A 13,510-nucleotide genomic window follows, 5' to 3' on the forward strand; every position below is an offset into this window, starting at 1 on the left:
GGATAATGAGAGCAGCCCCGCCCATCAGCTCGCGTTTATCCCTCCCGCGACTTTCTAGGTACGGGATAGGCCGGAGCGGGAGGGCTGAGAGTCCGGAAGCGGGCTGACGTAGCCGGAAGAGGAAGTCGTCTCCGCTGGGGCGTTGTTGTGTTTGGGTTGCTGCTCCTGCTTTGCCGGCTGAGGGCACAGGGACACCCCCATGTAAGGATGGTGTGTGAAAAGTGTAAGTTCAGGGGCTGCTTCTGGGGGAGGTGGAGGGCTGAGAAGTTCTCTCGGGATTTCTCTGGTTTTCCCCTGCTGGTCTGTGGCGTAACCGGTGTCTTCCTACCCTGCCCCTCGGCCCTTCTTGCCTGTCCCGTAAGCATAGCCTTCCGCTCTGTGTTGAGAATGGCTTCAGTTCTGCGCCTCTTGTGTTTGTTTCTGTTGTCGTCCTCGCGCCCCTTCTGGGTCTCCTCCGTTACAACTTCTTGATTGGCTCTCGGAGGCTTAAATCGGATCTTCACGATCTTTCTGGTAGCATCAAGAGTTGACAGATGTCACAAGTATAAGTTCCAGGCTCTCGGTTACATCTTAAGATTATAAGCAATGGTTAATTTCCAGTATTATTAATATGTCCCGAATAATGTTTAAATCTTGACTTTCTGCTTTTCCTTACTACAAAACATGCCGCATTTAATACAGATTTTATTTATTTATTTATTTATTTTTGGTTTTTCGAGACAGGGTTTCTCTGTGTAGCCCTGGCTGTCCTGGAACTCACTCTGTAAACCAGGCTGGCCTCGAACTCAGAAATCCGCCTGCCTCTGCCTCCCCAGTGCTGGGATTAAAGGCGTGCACCACCACCGCCCGGCTAGATTTTATTTTAAAAATTACTTCAGTGGCTATCTGAAATTAAGTTAAATTGGATATTTTGAGCCATCCCGTCAATTCATTAATACTCACAGCTTTGGGTCAGGTGAAGGAGAGAGTCTCATCACCACCAAAGAAATCTTTAAGTAGTCACCCCTGGCTTTTAGAAAGGTCTTTTTAACCCTTTTAGTTACCATTCAGTAATTCCAATGAAACCCTTAAGATTTGTTGTAAATATTTAATTTTTTTTTTTTTGGTAGCTGCAAAAGCTGATGATTCGTTTAAAAACAACTTTCTTCTCTTGATCTCTTTCATGGGCTAGACAGCCTTCTCTGACAAGATTCAACCCACATCTCAGTTACTGGCGGATATACAGGACCCATTTTGTTCATAGCCCCTCAGTATGTAGAACTCTGGACACAGACACCCCTCCAGAGCTGTGCCATTCTTAAACGGTTTTTTATTCTTTTCGAAAGTGGGATAAATGGTTAATTAAATGTGGCTTAAATGTATTTAGATTGTGAAGCCGTCCTTTGTGCTGTGCCCTGAAAGGTCATTTCCTCTGCTCTTCTGAGAAATCTAAGGTCTTATTATCTGTAGCCTCTCAGTCTGTCTGCTCATTGCATGCACCCCGTAAGTAAACTGAGGTACTTGCATACAGAAGCTGTAATGTCAGCAGCCGCCTCAGTTCAGTCTTCCCTTGTATCACACATTATTCGAGAAAGTTACTTTTCTCCAATTTTTTAGAGTTACCTCTTAGAACTTGGCACGTACGTGTTCTCCAGTTGTGCATTTACTGAGTTCCAGGGAGTTTGGTTTCAGTGTGCTTTCTTTTCCTTGTTCTGTTAGGTGTTTGAGGACTGTTTGGCCTCAGCTGGCACATCCATACCACTGAGCATCCAGTGCTCTTCTCCACCCTGAACAGTGCCCTACTTAAACAGTACTAAGTAACTGTCCATTTGGAGCATATAAATACAATATATTTATCATTTTAAATTGCTTTGTTTTCATCAGAACCTTGCATGGTGCTTTGTACAGACTAGGTGATTAGAGAATGTGAGAGAGAGGAATGAATAAGTTTGTCAGAACTGCTTAAAGTATAATCAGTTAAAGCCTGTTACTAGAGCATCGTTTTGTCCTGTAAGTTTTATTTAGAACCAGTATCTGTTGCCCACTGTTACTATCTTAAGTTTTCATTCATTGGTTTCTACCCTGGCATTAGTAGGTTCCTCCTATAATCTGACTTCATATCGTTATGTACTTTAGGCGATACAATATATTTATCATTTTAAATTATTATTGTAAAGTTAGCAAAGAAATGGGTTTTGTTATTTTATTTCCACACAGTTTGCTTATTAGATGACAGCTGTTCTCTTTTGCTGTCTTGGCGACCACAGGTGAAAAGAAACTCGGCAGAGTTATCACTCCAGACACATGGAAAGATGGTGCCCGGAACACCACAGGTACTGTTTGCTGTTAGGAGACAGGAGCTGGGTCAAGCGCTGTGGCCCTGCTCTGGTGCGTCACATTTTGCACAGTGCAGTGTTAGATGCTGATTACCTTGCCCAGTAAACACCGAGGGCTCGGTTCTCCTGGGAGTGCACATCTTTCTTCATCATCTGAGTTACATGTACGGATTCCTCATATAGTCAAGAAGTAGTAAAATTATTATTTCAATGTATGTCTATTTGATTCAGATTGGTAAAGTCTGTGTTTACATTTCCTTCCCACATCTAAGTTTTACATTCTCAAACAAATTTAGACTGCCTTACTTTTTTTTTTTATTAAACGCATACAGCAAAGCCCAGTGCAGTGATGCATGCCTTTAATCCCAGTACTTGAGAGGCAGAGGCAAGCGGATTTCTGAGTTCGAGGCCAGCCTGGTCTATCTACAAAGTGAGTTCCAGGACAGCCAGGGCTATACAGAGAAGCCCTGTCTCGAAAAACAAAAACAAAACAAAACAAACAAACAAACAAAAAAAAACCAAAGTAGACAGATGTTACACATACAAAAAGAGTGTAGGCATTGTCAAAGCACTACTTTAAGACTGAACAATAAAGCAATTATACAGTGTTCATTAAAAACTGGGCTATTATATGAAGATTTTTAAAAATTACAATAAGGGTCTGTGATGGTTTGTATATTCTTGTACCAGGGAGGTGTGGCCTGGTTGGAGTAGGTGTGTCACTGTGGATGTGGCCTTAAGATCCTCACCCTAGTTGCCTGGAAGTCAGTCTTCCACTAGCAGCCTTTGGATGAAGAGGTAGGACTCTAAGCTCTGCCTGCACCAATACCTCCCTGGAAACTGCCATGCTCCCACCTTGATGATAATGGACTGAACCTCTGAACCTGTAAGCCAGCGCCAATTAAATGTTTGTTTTTTTTTTGTTTTGTTTTTTTGGTTTTTTTTTTGTAAGACTTGCCTTGGTCATGGTGTCTGTTCACAGCAGTAAAACCCTAACTAAGACAGAAGTTGGTACCAGGAGTGGGGTATTGCTGTGATAGGCCTGACCATGCTTTTATTTGAAAGAATGTGGATTTTTGGACTTTGGATTTGGAACTCAGTGGAATGCTTTAAATGGGGCTTAGTGGGTCATCCTAGTAGGAATCTGGAAGACTTTGTTGCTGGGAGTAACTGTGTTGACCTGGCCCAAGAGATTTCAAAGGAGAAGAATTTCAGTATGTGGCATAAAGACTGTTTTTGTGGTATTTTGGTGAAGAATGTGGCTACTTTTTGCCCTTGTCTGAAAAGTCTGCCTGAGGCTAAGGTGAAGAGACTCAGATTAATTGCATTGACAAAGGAAGTTCCAAAAAAGCCCAGCAGAGACTTTGTTCTCTGGTTAAGTCTCATAAAGAGAAGTTTGAACAAGCATAGCAAGCTTAGAAAGGAAAAATATAAAATATATGGTTCGAGTATTAAAGGCATACTAGGAAGTGAAATAGAGCAAAAACCTGTGTTCTAGGAAATAACAGATTAAGGGAGTGGGACCTTGGGGCAAGATCCTACCAGCTAAATTTAGATCCAGGCCTGGTGGTACATACCTTTAATCCCATGAGACAGGCATGCTGATCTCTGCGTTCAAGGTCAATCTACAGAGCAAGATCCAGGATAGCCAAGCTTAGGCAGTGAAGGATTTGGAAAACATAAAGCCAGTGATAATGTAATAGTACAAGCGGGTCATGTTCTAGTTCCTGCAAGCAACAGAACTTGGCAGCTTCAGCCATGTGGCTCTGGCTCTAGAGTTAAGAATGGAAGGAACTACTGGGACAATTGATGCTGGTTAGCTGGAGCTAAGAAATTAGCAGTGATTAAGAAGAGATCAGCATCACTGAGGTGAAATCTTGTGGGAAGTATTTTCTGGGAGCACAAAGAAGCTGTGTTCCAGAGATAGCCAAGGTTGTACCTCTTGCTGCAGCTGGACTTGGTATTGTGTAAGAATCACCCAGGTGGTACTGGTTTTGAAGGCATGAAAGTGTCATGAAGAACAGCTGAAGCTTGACACTGTGAGAGGCCATGGAAGGCCATTGGTGAAGGTGCAGCCTCAGTTGCAATTGATGGCCCAGGACTGAAGGGGTCATGCAAAGGATTTGAGACTTGGCACCATGAAGAGAGCTATGAGAGACTATTGGTGAAGCCCAGTTGGAGTGGAACACCCCAGTGTATTGGAGATGTCAATACCAAGGGATGATCACCAAGAACAGCAGCTGTAGTGGAGTGGATCAACCTGAGCATAGAGTGCTACAGAGGGCAGAGCTGGAGAAGTGATGCCAGCCCTTAGGAAGAGTCCAAAAGATCAAGTGGAATCCCAGACACTGAAACAAGAAGCTGTAACATTGAAATTACCTTAGAGACTCAAAGATGTTAAAGATGTCAAAGCCATGGGATACATGCTGAGGAAAGCTGCTAACAGGGAGTGGAACCAGCCCAGGAGAAAGCAGTTCGTTGCATATAACAAAGATGAAAAAGGAGTGGAGATCTGAAGACCGCTTTGACATCAGCCATGGAGATGCAGAGTTTGGAGTTTGCCCAGCTGGTTTCCTGCCTTGCTTTGGGGATTACAGTTAATTAAGTTGAATGAATCTCAGAAGAGACCTTGAACTTTGGACTTTTAACATTGTTGCAACTGCTATAGACTATGAGGACTTTGAAAGTTGGGCTAAATGCATTTTGCATTATGCTATGCTTAAGTATGGCCCCCACATAGACTCATGTGTTTGAACAAGTCTGTGGGGGCCAGGGAGTAGAATGTGATGGTTTGTATATTCTTGGACCAGGGAGTGGCACCATTTGGAGGTGTGGCCTTGTTGGAATAGGCGTGACCTGGTTGGAGTAGGTGTGTCACTGTGGTTGTGGGCTTAAGATCTTCACCCTAGTTGCCTAGAAGTCAGTCTTCCACTAGCAGCCTTTGGATGAAGACATAGAACTCTCAGCTCCTCCTGAGCCATGCCTGCCTGTATACTGCCATTCTCCCACCTTGATGATAATGGACTGGACCTCTGAACCTGTAAGCCAGCCCCAATTAAATGTTGTTTTCTATAAGACTTGCCTTGGTCATGGTGTCTGTTCACAGCAGTAAAACCCTAACTAAGACAGGGTCGTTTATTGATAGAAAGTCAAAGAGTGAACTTGGGTGTTACATGTTATGTTAAATGCACAAAAGTAAATTGGCTGATATGTATGTACTTTTTCCTTTTTAATATATAGAGAGTGGTGGGAGGAAGCTGAACGAAAATAAAGCTTTGACTTCGAAAAAAGCAAGGTGAGTGAGAGTATCTTATCTACTTGTTAATTTACCTACAAATCAAAGGCACCAAGGAAATGTGGAGAAGTCATAAGCTCCGGAGTTGGAGCTGAGTTTGAATCTGGACTCTGTCATTGTAGTCACATGACCTGAAGCATGGGGCAGCTTCTTACCCTTTCTGAAGTGCACCTTTTCCTCTGAGAATGAGGACAAAATCTCCCCGATTTTGATACGTTTCTTCATTATATTAAATTTATACTTTTGCATGAACCTTCCCACAGCTCTCCCATTTCCTTGCTTCCTTTTACCACAGTGAAGGATTATTAGCCAGAATGGTCATGTAGAAAGGTCACGTGATTCCTTTCCTTAAAGCCTTCCATTGGTTTTCCTTTTCCAGTAGAATAGAATCCGGGCTCTACCATGTTCTCACAAGGTCTTCTATGATATGATAGCTTCCTCTTCTTCCCTAAGACTGAATGTTTGCTGCTTCAGCTCCTCCTGACTTGTTACTTGAGACTTGGCTGAGATATGATCTGAGAGAGGGTCCTTTACCAGCATTTATCTCTTCCCCAGCACAGATTGAGATATGATCTGAGAGAGGGGTCCTTTACCAGCATTTATCTCTTCCCCAGAACAGATTGCAGCTGGGATTTTCTCTGTAATACTTGGCTTGGTAAGGGCAGGGAATTTGTACTGCTCATGTTTGGTAGTGAGAACAGTATTTGGATATAGTAAGTACTCAGTCGGTATTTGCTAGATGAATAAGTGGTCATTGTGTGGCATTATCCTAGGAATTTAACGAAATAAAAAAAATGAAGCTTTTACTTTATAAAGTGCCATTCATACTATATATCATTGCTTGATGATGCTTTCTAAGGCCAGTTTTTACTAGTTCTTTATATGAATTGTTTAACTTCATATATATTTAATTCCTTTATGTTCTTAAATTTTTCTGATATTTCTAAATTGTAGCTATTATTTTTGAGTATTCTAGCTAGCTTGTTTTAGAGAGTATACTACTATATTACATTAAATTTTCAGTACCGTTATTTATAATGAGCAAGAAACTCTGGGAGGCTGGAGAAATGGCTCAGTGGTTAAGAGTATACACTGCTTTTCCGGAGGATCTGAGTTCAGTTTGGACATCAAGAAGCTCACAAACTGCCTTTAACTCCACTTTCAGGGGATCCAGCACTGTCTTCTAGCCTTAGCAGCAGAAACCCTGACACAAACACACACATAAACATAATTTCAAAAAACAATAGAATCTCTAGAAAAAGAACAAAATTCCTGCCAATTAATGAAAAAAGCTCATTTCGAGGTTAAAATGTCGTTTTAGAACAATAAAAATGTGGTTTCAGAAAAGGACTCTAAACATCTAAGTTGAAACAAAAATTTTACTTACTCTTGTGGGAGTAAAGTGATTCAGTTTAGAAAAGCTAACCTCCAAAACGTACCTATTACGTAGCCGTTATGGTACATGTGGGGAGCTGAGTGGGAAGATAGTAAATGCCGTGACAGCCTGCGCTATGGAGCCAAATTCTGTCTTAAAAATCAAATGAACCAGCAAGTAACAGGTGTCTGTTTAATATAGAAAACAATGGGGCTGAGAGATGGCACAGCGCTCTTCCAGAGGACTTGGATTCAATTCCCAGCACCCATACGGTGGCTCACAACTGTCTCTAACTTTGGTCCCAGGAGATCCAGTGCCCTTTTTGTCTCCCACAGGCACAACCCACATAACACACAGACATTTATTCAGGCAAGACACCTGTACACATAAAATTAAAATATATAAAGGTAAAAAAAAATTTTTTTTAAAGAAAAGAATATCCCATGCTGTAGCCCAAACACGATACTAGGACTCTGATGTTTCATGGAGCAAATATAAATAGCTGTTTGGGGGGAAGGCAAACAGTCAGTTTTGGGAGAATTGTTTCTTATAAAGCTATTTGCCCTGTGTTTCCTATAGGTTACCATGTTCATGTTGAAAACCCTGTATCCAAAGGGATTAGTCTAGTCACTTGAAAATGCTTGTTAAAGTGAGGAGTCATTAGGAGATGGACCTGCTTCATTTTACAACCAACTGTAGATGTATTCATCTATTGTTGGCTATTGAGATTAAGCTTTTTCAGTCTGGATCTACTGACAAGAGTTTTATATAACATCTCACATAAACATGGTTTCATCACCAGAATATATATTTTGTACCCTCAGAGTGGAGCAAACACTAAGCCAGGTGTGATGGCTCGTGCCTGTAACCCCAGTGCTTCGGTGCTGGTGACAAAAGCATTGGGAGGACAAGGTCATCCAGCCTGGGTTCACCAAAAGAGGGGCCTGAGCTGGGAGGGGAATGGGCCCGGGAAGATGGCCTGAGTTTGCTTCTCAACGCCTACAGTATGCAGCTCAAAACCACCTGTAACCCCAAGTCTAAAGGACCCGAACCCTCTGGCTTCCATAGCTACCCCTGCACACATGAGAGAGAGAGAGAGAGAGAGAGAGAGAGGAAGAGGAAGAGGAAGAGGAGGAGGAGGAGGAGGAGGAGGAGGAGGAGGGGAGGGACAACATATGGAGTCCTTCCTCCTGTTTTTAGTAGTTGGCTTACCCTTATATAATCCCAGCACTTGGGAGGCAGAGGCAGGTGAATCTCAGTGAGTTTAAAGCCAGCTTGGTCTACAGAGTGAGTACCAGGACAGCCAGAGCCATACAAAGAACCCCTGCCACACACACGCACGCATGCTGTACTGGCTAGTTTTGTGTCAACTTGACACAGCTGGAGTTATCACAGAGAAAGGAGCTTCAGTTGAGGAAATGCCTCCATGAGATCCAGCTGTAAGGCATTTTCTCAATTAGTGATCAAGGGGGAAAGGCCCCTTGTGGGTGGGACCATCCCTGGGCTGGTAGTCTTGGGTTCTATAAGAGAGCAGGCTGAGCAAGCCAGGAGAAGCAAGCCAGTAAAGAACATCCCTCCATGGCCTCTGCATCAGCTCCTGCTTCCTGACCTGCTTGAGTTCCAGTCCTGACTTCCTTGGTGATGAACAGCAGTATGGAAGTGTAAGCCGAATAAACCCTTTCCTCCCCAACTTGCTTCTTGGTCATGATGTTTGTGCAGGAATAGAAATCCTGACTAAGACACATGCATACACACACACACACACACACACACACACATTTCTATTGTATGACTATCTTTTTTTTTTTAATTCTCTAGGTTTGATCCATATGGAAAAAATAAGTTCTCCACTTGCAGAATTTGTAAAAGTTCTGTACACCAGCCAGGTTCTCATTACTGTCAAGGCTGCGCCTACAAAAAAGGTATGCGTTTTTAACTTAATTTTTTTACTTATATCAAATCTGTCTCATTTGCTATTGCTTTAAATAACAAAGGAATAACCTTTCATAAATTGTTAGTCAAATGCTCCTTTTTACTAAGATAAAATAGAATTTAAAATAAATTTATAGTCAAAAGGATATTCCTTTTTCTTTCTTATGATGTTTTGACGTTCTTAAAGACTCTGACTGTCCTTTATCTGTGTGTCTGTCTGAGTGCATGTATATGTACATGTATGTGGAGCTCACCTAGGCATTAGGCATGTGTGCTCACAAGGCACAAGAGGGCACCATGTCTTTCTTTCTTACTATACCTTTTGAGGTAGGGTGTCTCCCTGAACCTGAGATGCCTTTTTCTCAGTTGGGCTAGAAGCCAGCAAACCAAGGTTCCTCCTGTCTGCACCCCACTTGGATCTGAAATTATGGGCATTTGTGAGAGTGTGGATGCTGGACTCCAAACTCTGGTTTATATGATTACAGAGCAAGTGCACTTATCCGGGGAGCCGCCTCCCTGTCCCACTGAGTGACCTTTTAGGCGTTAGATTGACCTAAATAAACCAGGCAGTTGCACTGCTTGCTCACACACGTTTTCTTGTGTTTCAGGCATCTGTGCGATGTGTGGCAAAAAGGTTTTGGATACCAAAAACTACAAGCAGACTTCCGTGTAGATATATTGATGAAGATCCTGACTCTCTAGGATTGTACTTTGTGCTTCAACTATTCAAGGCATAGCATGAATGGACGTCCATCTTACAAAATAACCTGTGTGAAGATGAATGATTCGGCCTGAAGCAGGGAAGTTGATCAGTATTGATTTGTCTGCTCTCACAAAGTTCTGAACAGCAATGATACGCCCAGTTTTCTGCCTTAAGTGGTTGTTTTCCTTGTGAGCATTGTACTGAACTAGATAAGAGACAAAATTAATGAATAAGGTGTTCCTGACTTCTGTACGCACTGTCTACTCAACATTATCCATATGATTCTTACCTGATCCATGCATTTATTTATAGTTACTGCAAATGTGAAATTACTGATCCTTTGCTCTGAACTTGACATCCAGACCTCAGATTTCTCATTTATTCACAAATGTCACAGTTCTTAGAATGAGCAGCACCTTAGTTAAGTGCATTTTCATGAGCTATAAATTATTGCAGAGTGGTTCCTTAGTGACCAGTCCTGCCGAAAGTCTAAGACAAGTTGCATATTTTACTTAAATTTGCTGTTAACACTAAAGTCCAACATGTGACTGAGAGCCATGGGGCCCAACTGTCCAGGCACTGAAGTTCAGAGATGTGCATTCCGTCAGCATTATCTTAAATTCAAATGAGGATAAGTTTCTTCTGTTTCGGAATGCTCTTTGAAGCAAGAAACAAGTCTTTCCTTAACATCCCTCCACCCCCGCTGCCACTCCCTCAGAAATAAAGCAAGCACCCTGGCCTGTTGTGTCTTCAATGATGTCACTGTAGACTGCTAGGAGATTATTTTTGAGGTTTCAAATGAAAGTTTTTCTTGTTGCCTTCTTAGGTTGGGCGTTCCACCTTTAAAACCCTCAGCCTACCTGGAGACACAAAGCATATTCTCTTTCCATCAGCAGGATCTTAAATACACATCACTAGCCAGGCAGTGGTGGCACACGCCTTTAATCCCAGCACTCAGGAGGCAGAGGCAGGCGGATTTCTGAGTTCGAGGCCAGCTTGGTCTACAAAGTGAGTTCCAGGACAGCCAGGGCTACACAGAGAAACCCTGTCTCGAAAAACCAAAAAAAAAAAACCAAACCCTTCTGTGTTTAATTAACTTATGATTTGGGGAAGTGTTGGGGTTTTTAAGTCATGAAGGAGCCAGCGGCACTGGTCTGTGGGTGCTGTACTCACACAGGTCCTTACCCTCCAGCACAGGACGGTCTGTTCTGATTGCCCCCCCCCCCCCCCCCCCGCCCTACAAAACAGTTAACATGTGATTATCACTTATCAGCCTGTTCATACAGAGCAAAGTCCGACAGTTTGTATGGTGTTGCTTCCCTCCCAGGTAACTTAGTGAATGAAGCTGAGTGCTTTTAAAGTTCAAGATTTATTGGATTTCTGCTTTATTATTCCTAAATGTTTGTACATAAGAGTAGAATCTGAGCCTATTTCAAAGCAGTGATTATAGCCCAATAATAACCATAAAGTTGGAAGCTGAGCTAAAATAGTGGGGAGTCAGTGGAAGTAAAGATACAGGTTTAAACACACCAGGGAGAGACTGGATGGATGGACTAAGCTGAGTGAGACCTGTCCCCGCGGGACTTTCCAGTGTGGTAATAGTAGGCCTTTCCACCAGGGGGCAACGATGCTCTTCCTGGGTTTAATTTGCAACCATGCTAAAATATTTGCAGTTAAAGCAACCGAAAGATCAAATATGTAGGCTTAAGTCCCAGATAATATTGAGATAAGATAGCCAGAGAAGTTTATCATAAAACGTGTAAAATGTGGAAACAAGGGCAGTGGCATTTGCCTGAGTGCACAAAGCCCTGGGTTTGCTTCCCAGTACCATATGCACTAGGTGTGCTGATCAACACATGGGAAGCAGAGGCAGGAGGATTACAGGCTAAAGGTGACCCTTGACAATATTACAAGTTTAAGGCCATGAACTCCATATAAGTAGCTTAGGGACTACGCTATACAATGTTTAGCATTCCTTAGCTATGTGAGACTTTAAAAGTGGAATGGGCAGGGATGGGGGGGGGGGGGTTACCTGCACACAGCTCTTACCCAGATGCTGGTTTGCTTCCCAGCATCTACATGGTGGCTCGCGGCCTCGCCTCTGGCCTCCATAGTCTCCTGCACACACACAAATAGAAATGAATCTTTAACTCTGGAAAATAAGTTTAAAATTTTGTTAAAAGGCAATCTTCAGAACAAAGATGGAAAATATTAGAAAACGAATCCAGCAACACAAAACAATGTTTTGTGACCAGTGTGGGCTTACTCTGGGAATTCAAGGATGGCTGACATTTTTTAAACCTATTAAAGGTGCCCACGTTAGAAAATAATAGGAAAGCTGGATGACGTCTCTGTGTGGTAAAGATTATCTGATAAAGTCCAATGGTCAGGGCTGGAGAGGTGTCCCAATGGTTAGTCACAGTGGCTACAGTTTTATACACACACACACACACACACACACATACACACACACACACATATACACATATATATATATTTCTAGCCCCTATGAAATAAACTAGGTCCCCTTGCAAATGCCCACAGCCCCAGGACTGAGAAGGGTAAGGACAGGAGGGTTGGTCACTGCTGCTTGAAGACTTGAGCCCCAGGTTCAGGAACAAGACACTGCCTCAGAGGAACTGGAAAAATGATGAAGGGCACCTGATGCCCTTCTTCTGACCTCTGCTTCTACAAACAGGTGAGCGCACCCACACATACATGCAAATAGAGATATAAATAATGAAATATTCTAAAACCAGTTACAGTAAAAATTGTTATAAAATTAGAATAGAAAGGAGTTCCTTAGCCTACTAAGGTAACAGAAGGCCCACAACAAATGTCACAGTTAAATGTTAAAAGTTAAATGTGTTTCTTGAAAGAGAGGTGCCCGGCTTTGACCTCATGGGGAGTCGTGTTTGCTTAAGCTTAGTTCTTGCCACTTTTGTTCAAAACGCTGCTTAGGAAGGATGCAGAGGAACCCTTACTGTAAGGATAGTTTAGCCCCAGGATGAAGGTGTGGTCTCTCCAGGGCTGCATCTGAGGCCTGGTTGTCAGTGAGGGCTTACTATCATCCTGCTTCAGCCACCACAGCCAGTTCACTCTTCAGCTCCCAGCCCCCAGCCGTGTGGGCTTGCACACTAGATATGGGCACCCTCATATGTGACAAAGACACATAAGGATGCCAATGGAGGATTTCTGGAACGTTTTCTGTGGCCCTGGTGCCTTTCTAGGACTCTGCTCTGTATCTTTGCACTGCCACACTGCCTTAACTCTAGCCTTGGTCCCCACTCAATAAGATGACTAGGATCTGCTTCTGTAGGAGTCTCAGCCCTGTGCTGCCTATTCTCCAATATCCAAAACCGGTTTTCACAATTTTTCCCAGTTTTAAAGAATTAATTGGAGCAGGAAGGTAAATATGGTCCTTAGTGTTTTGCCATAGTCACCCATGACCATTACAGACGGACTAAGATGTTTGTTTTGATAAAGTTCTCCATCCCAGTAAACCCATTGTAGGCTGAAAATGTTACAATCACAGCCAGCAACCGAACATCACAGCTTACAGCAAAGCTCCCTGGATCATCAGTTGTCATCCCCCACCCGAATCCTCCTTCCACATGCCGCTGCCAGCATCTCAAAAAAGCATCTTCCTACCTCTCACTAGCCTGGGGAAAGCTCAACATTCCAGAGCCAAGTACATTTCTTCTAAATGAAGAATGCTTCCTCACTATCCTAAATTCAGAAGATCTGATGTCAAGTTATCATAAGCGGAGAACTATCTGTGGGTTTATTGGGGCTGGGGAGCACCACCAGCCCAGACTGGCCTAGAACTCTAGATTCAGCCTCCCAAATGCTGGGATGAACAAGGAAAGCACTCCCCAGGTCTGGCTTGT

General features: G+C 42.9%; 1 protein-coding gene across 1 annotated transcript; it reads left to right on the top strand.

Moving 5' to 3' along the window:
- The first annotated feature begins 108 nt into the window (after positions 1 to 108).
- Positions 109 to 10,356, top strand: Cript (cysteine-rich PDZ-binding protein). Its single transcript, NM_019936.3, has 5 exons — positions 109 to 223; positions 2,247 to 2,312; positions 5,556 to 5,610; positions 8,804 to 8,907; positions 9,526 to 10,356. The coding sequence occupies exons 1-5, from the start codon at positions 208 to 210 to the stop codon at positions 9,588 to 9,590; spliced, it is 306 nt and encodes a 101-aa protein (NP_064320.1). The 5' UTR covers positions 109 to 207; the 3' UTR covers positions 9,591 to 10,356.
- The last annotated feature ends 3,154 nt before the right edge of the window (positions 10,357 to 13,510 follow it).

Source organism: Mus musculus, chromosome 17 (genome assembly GCF_000001635.26).
Source record: "Mus musculus strain C57BL/6J chromosome 17, GRCm38.p6 C57BL/6J".
Taxonomy (NCBI): Eukaryota; Metazoa; Chordata; class Mammalia; order Rodentia; family Muridae; genus Mus; species Mus musculus.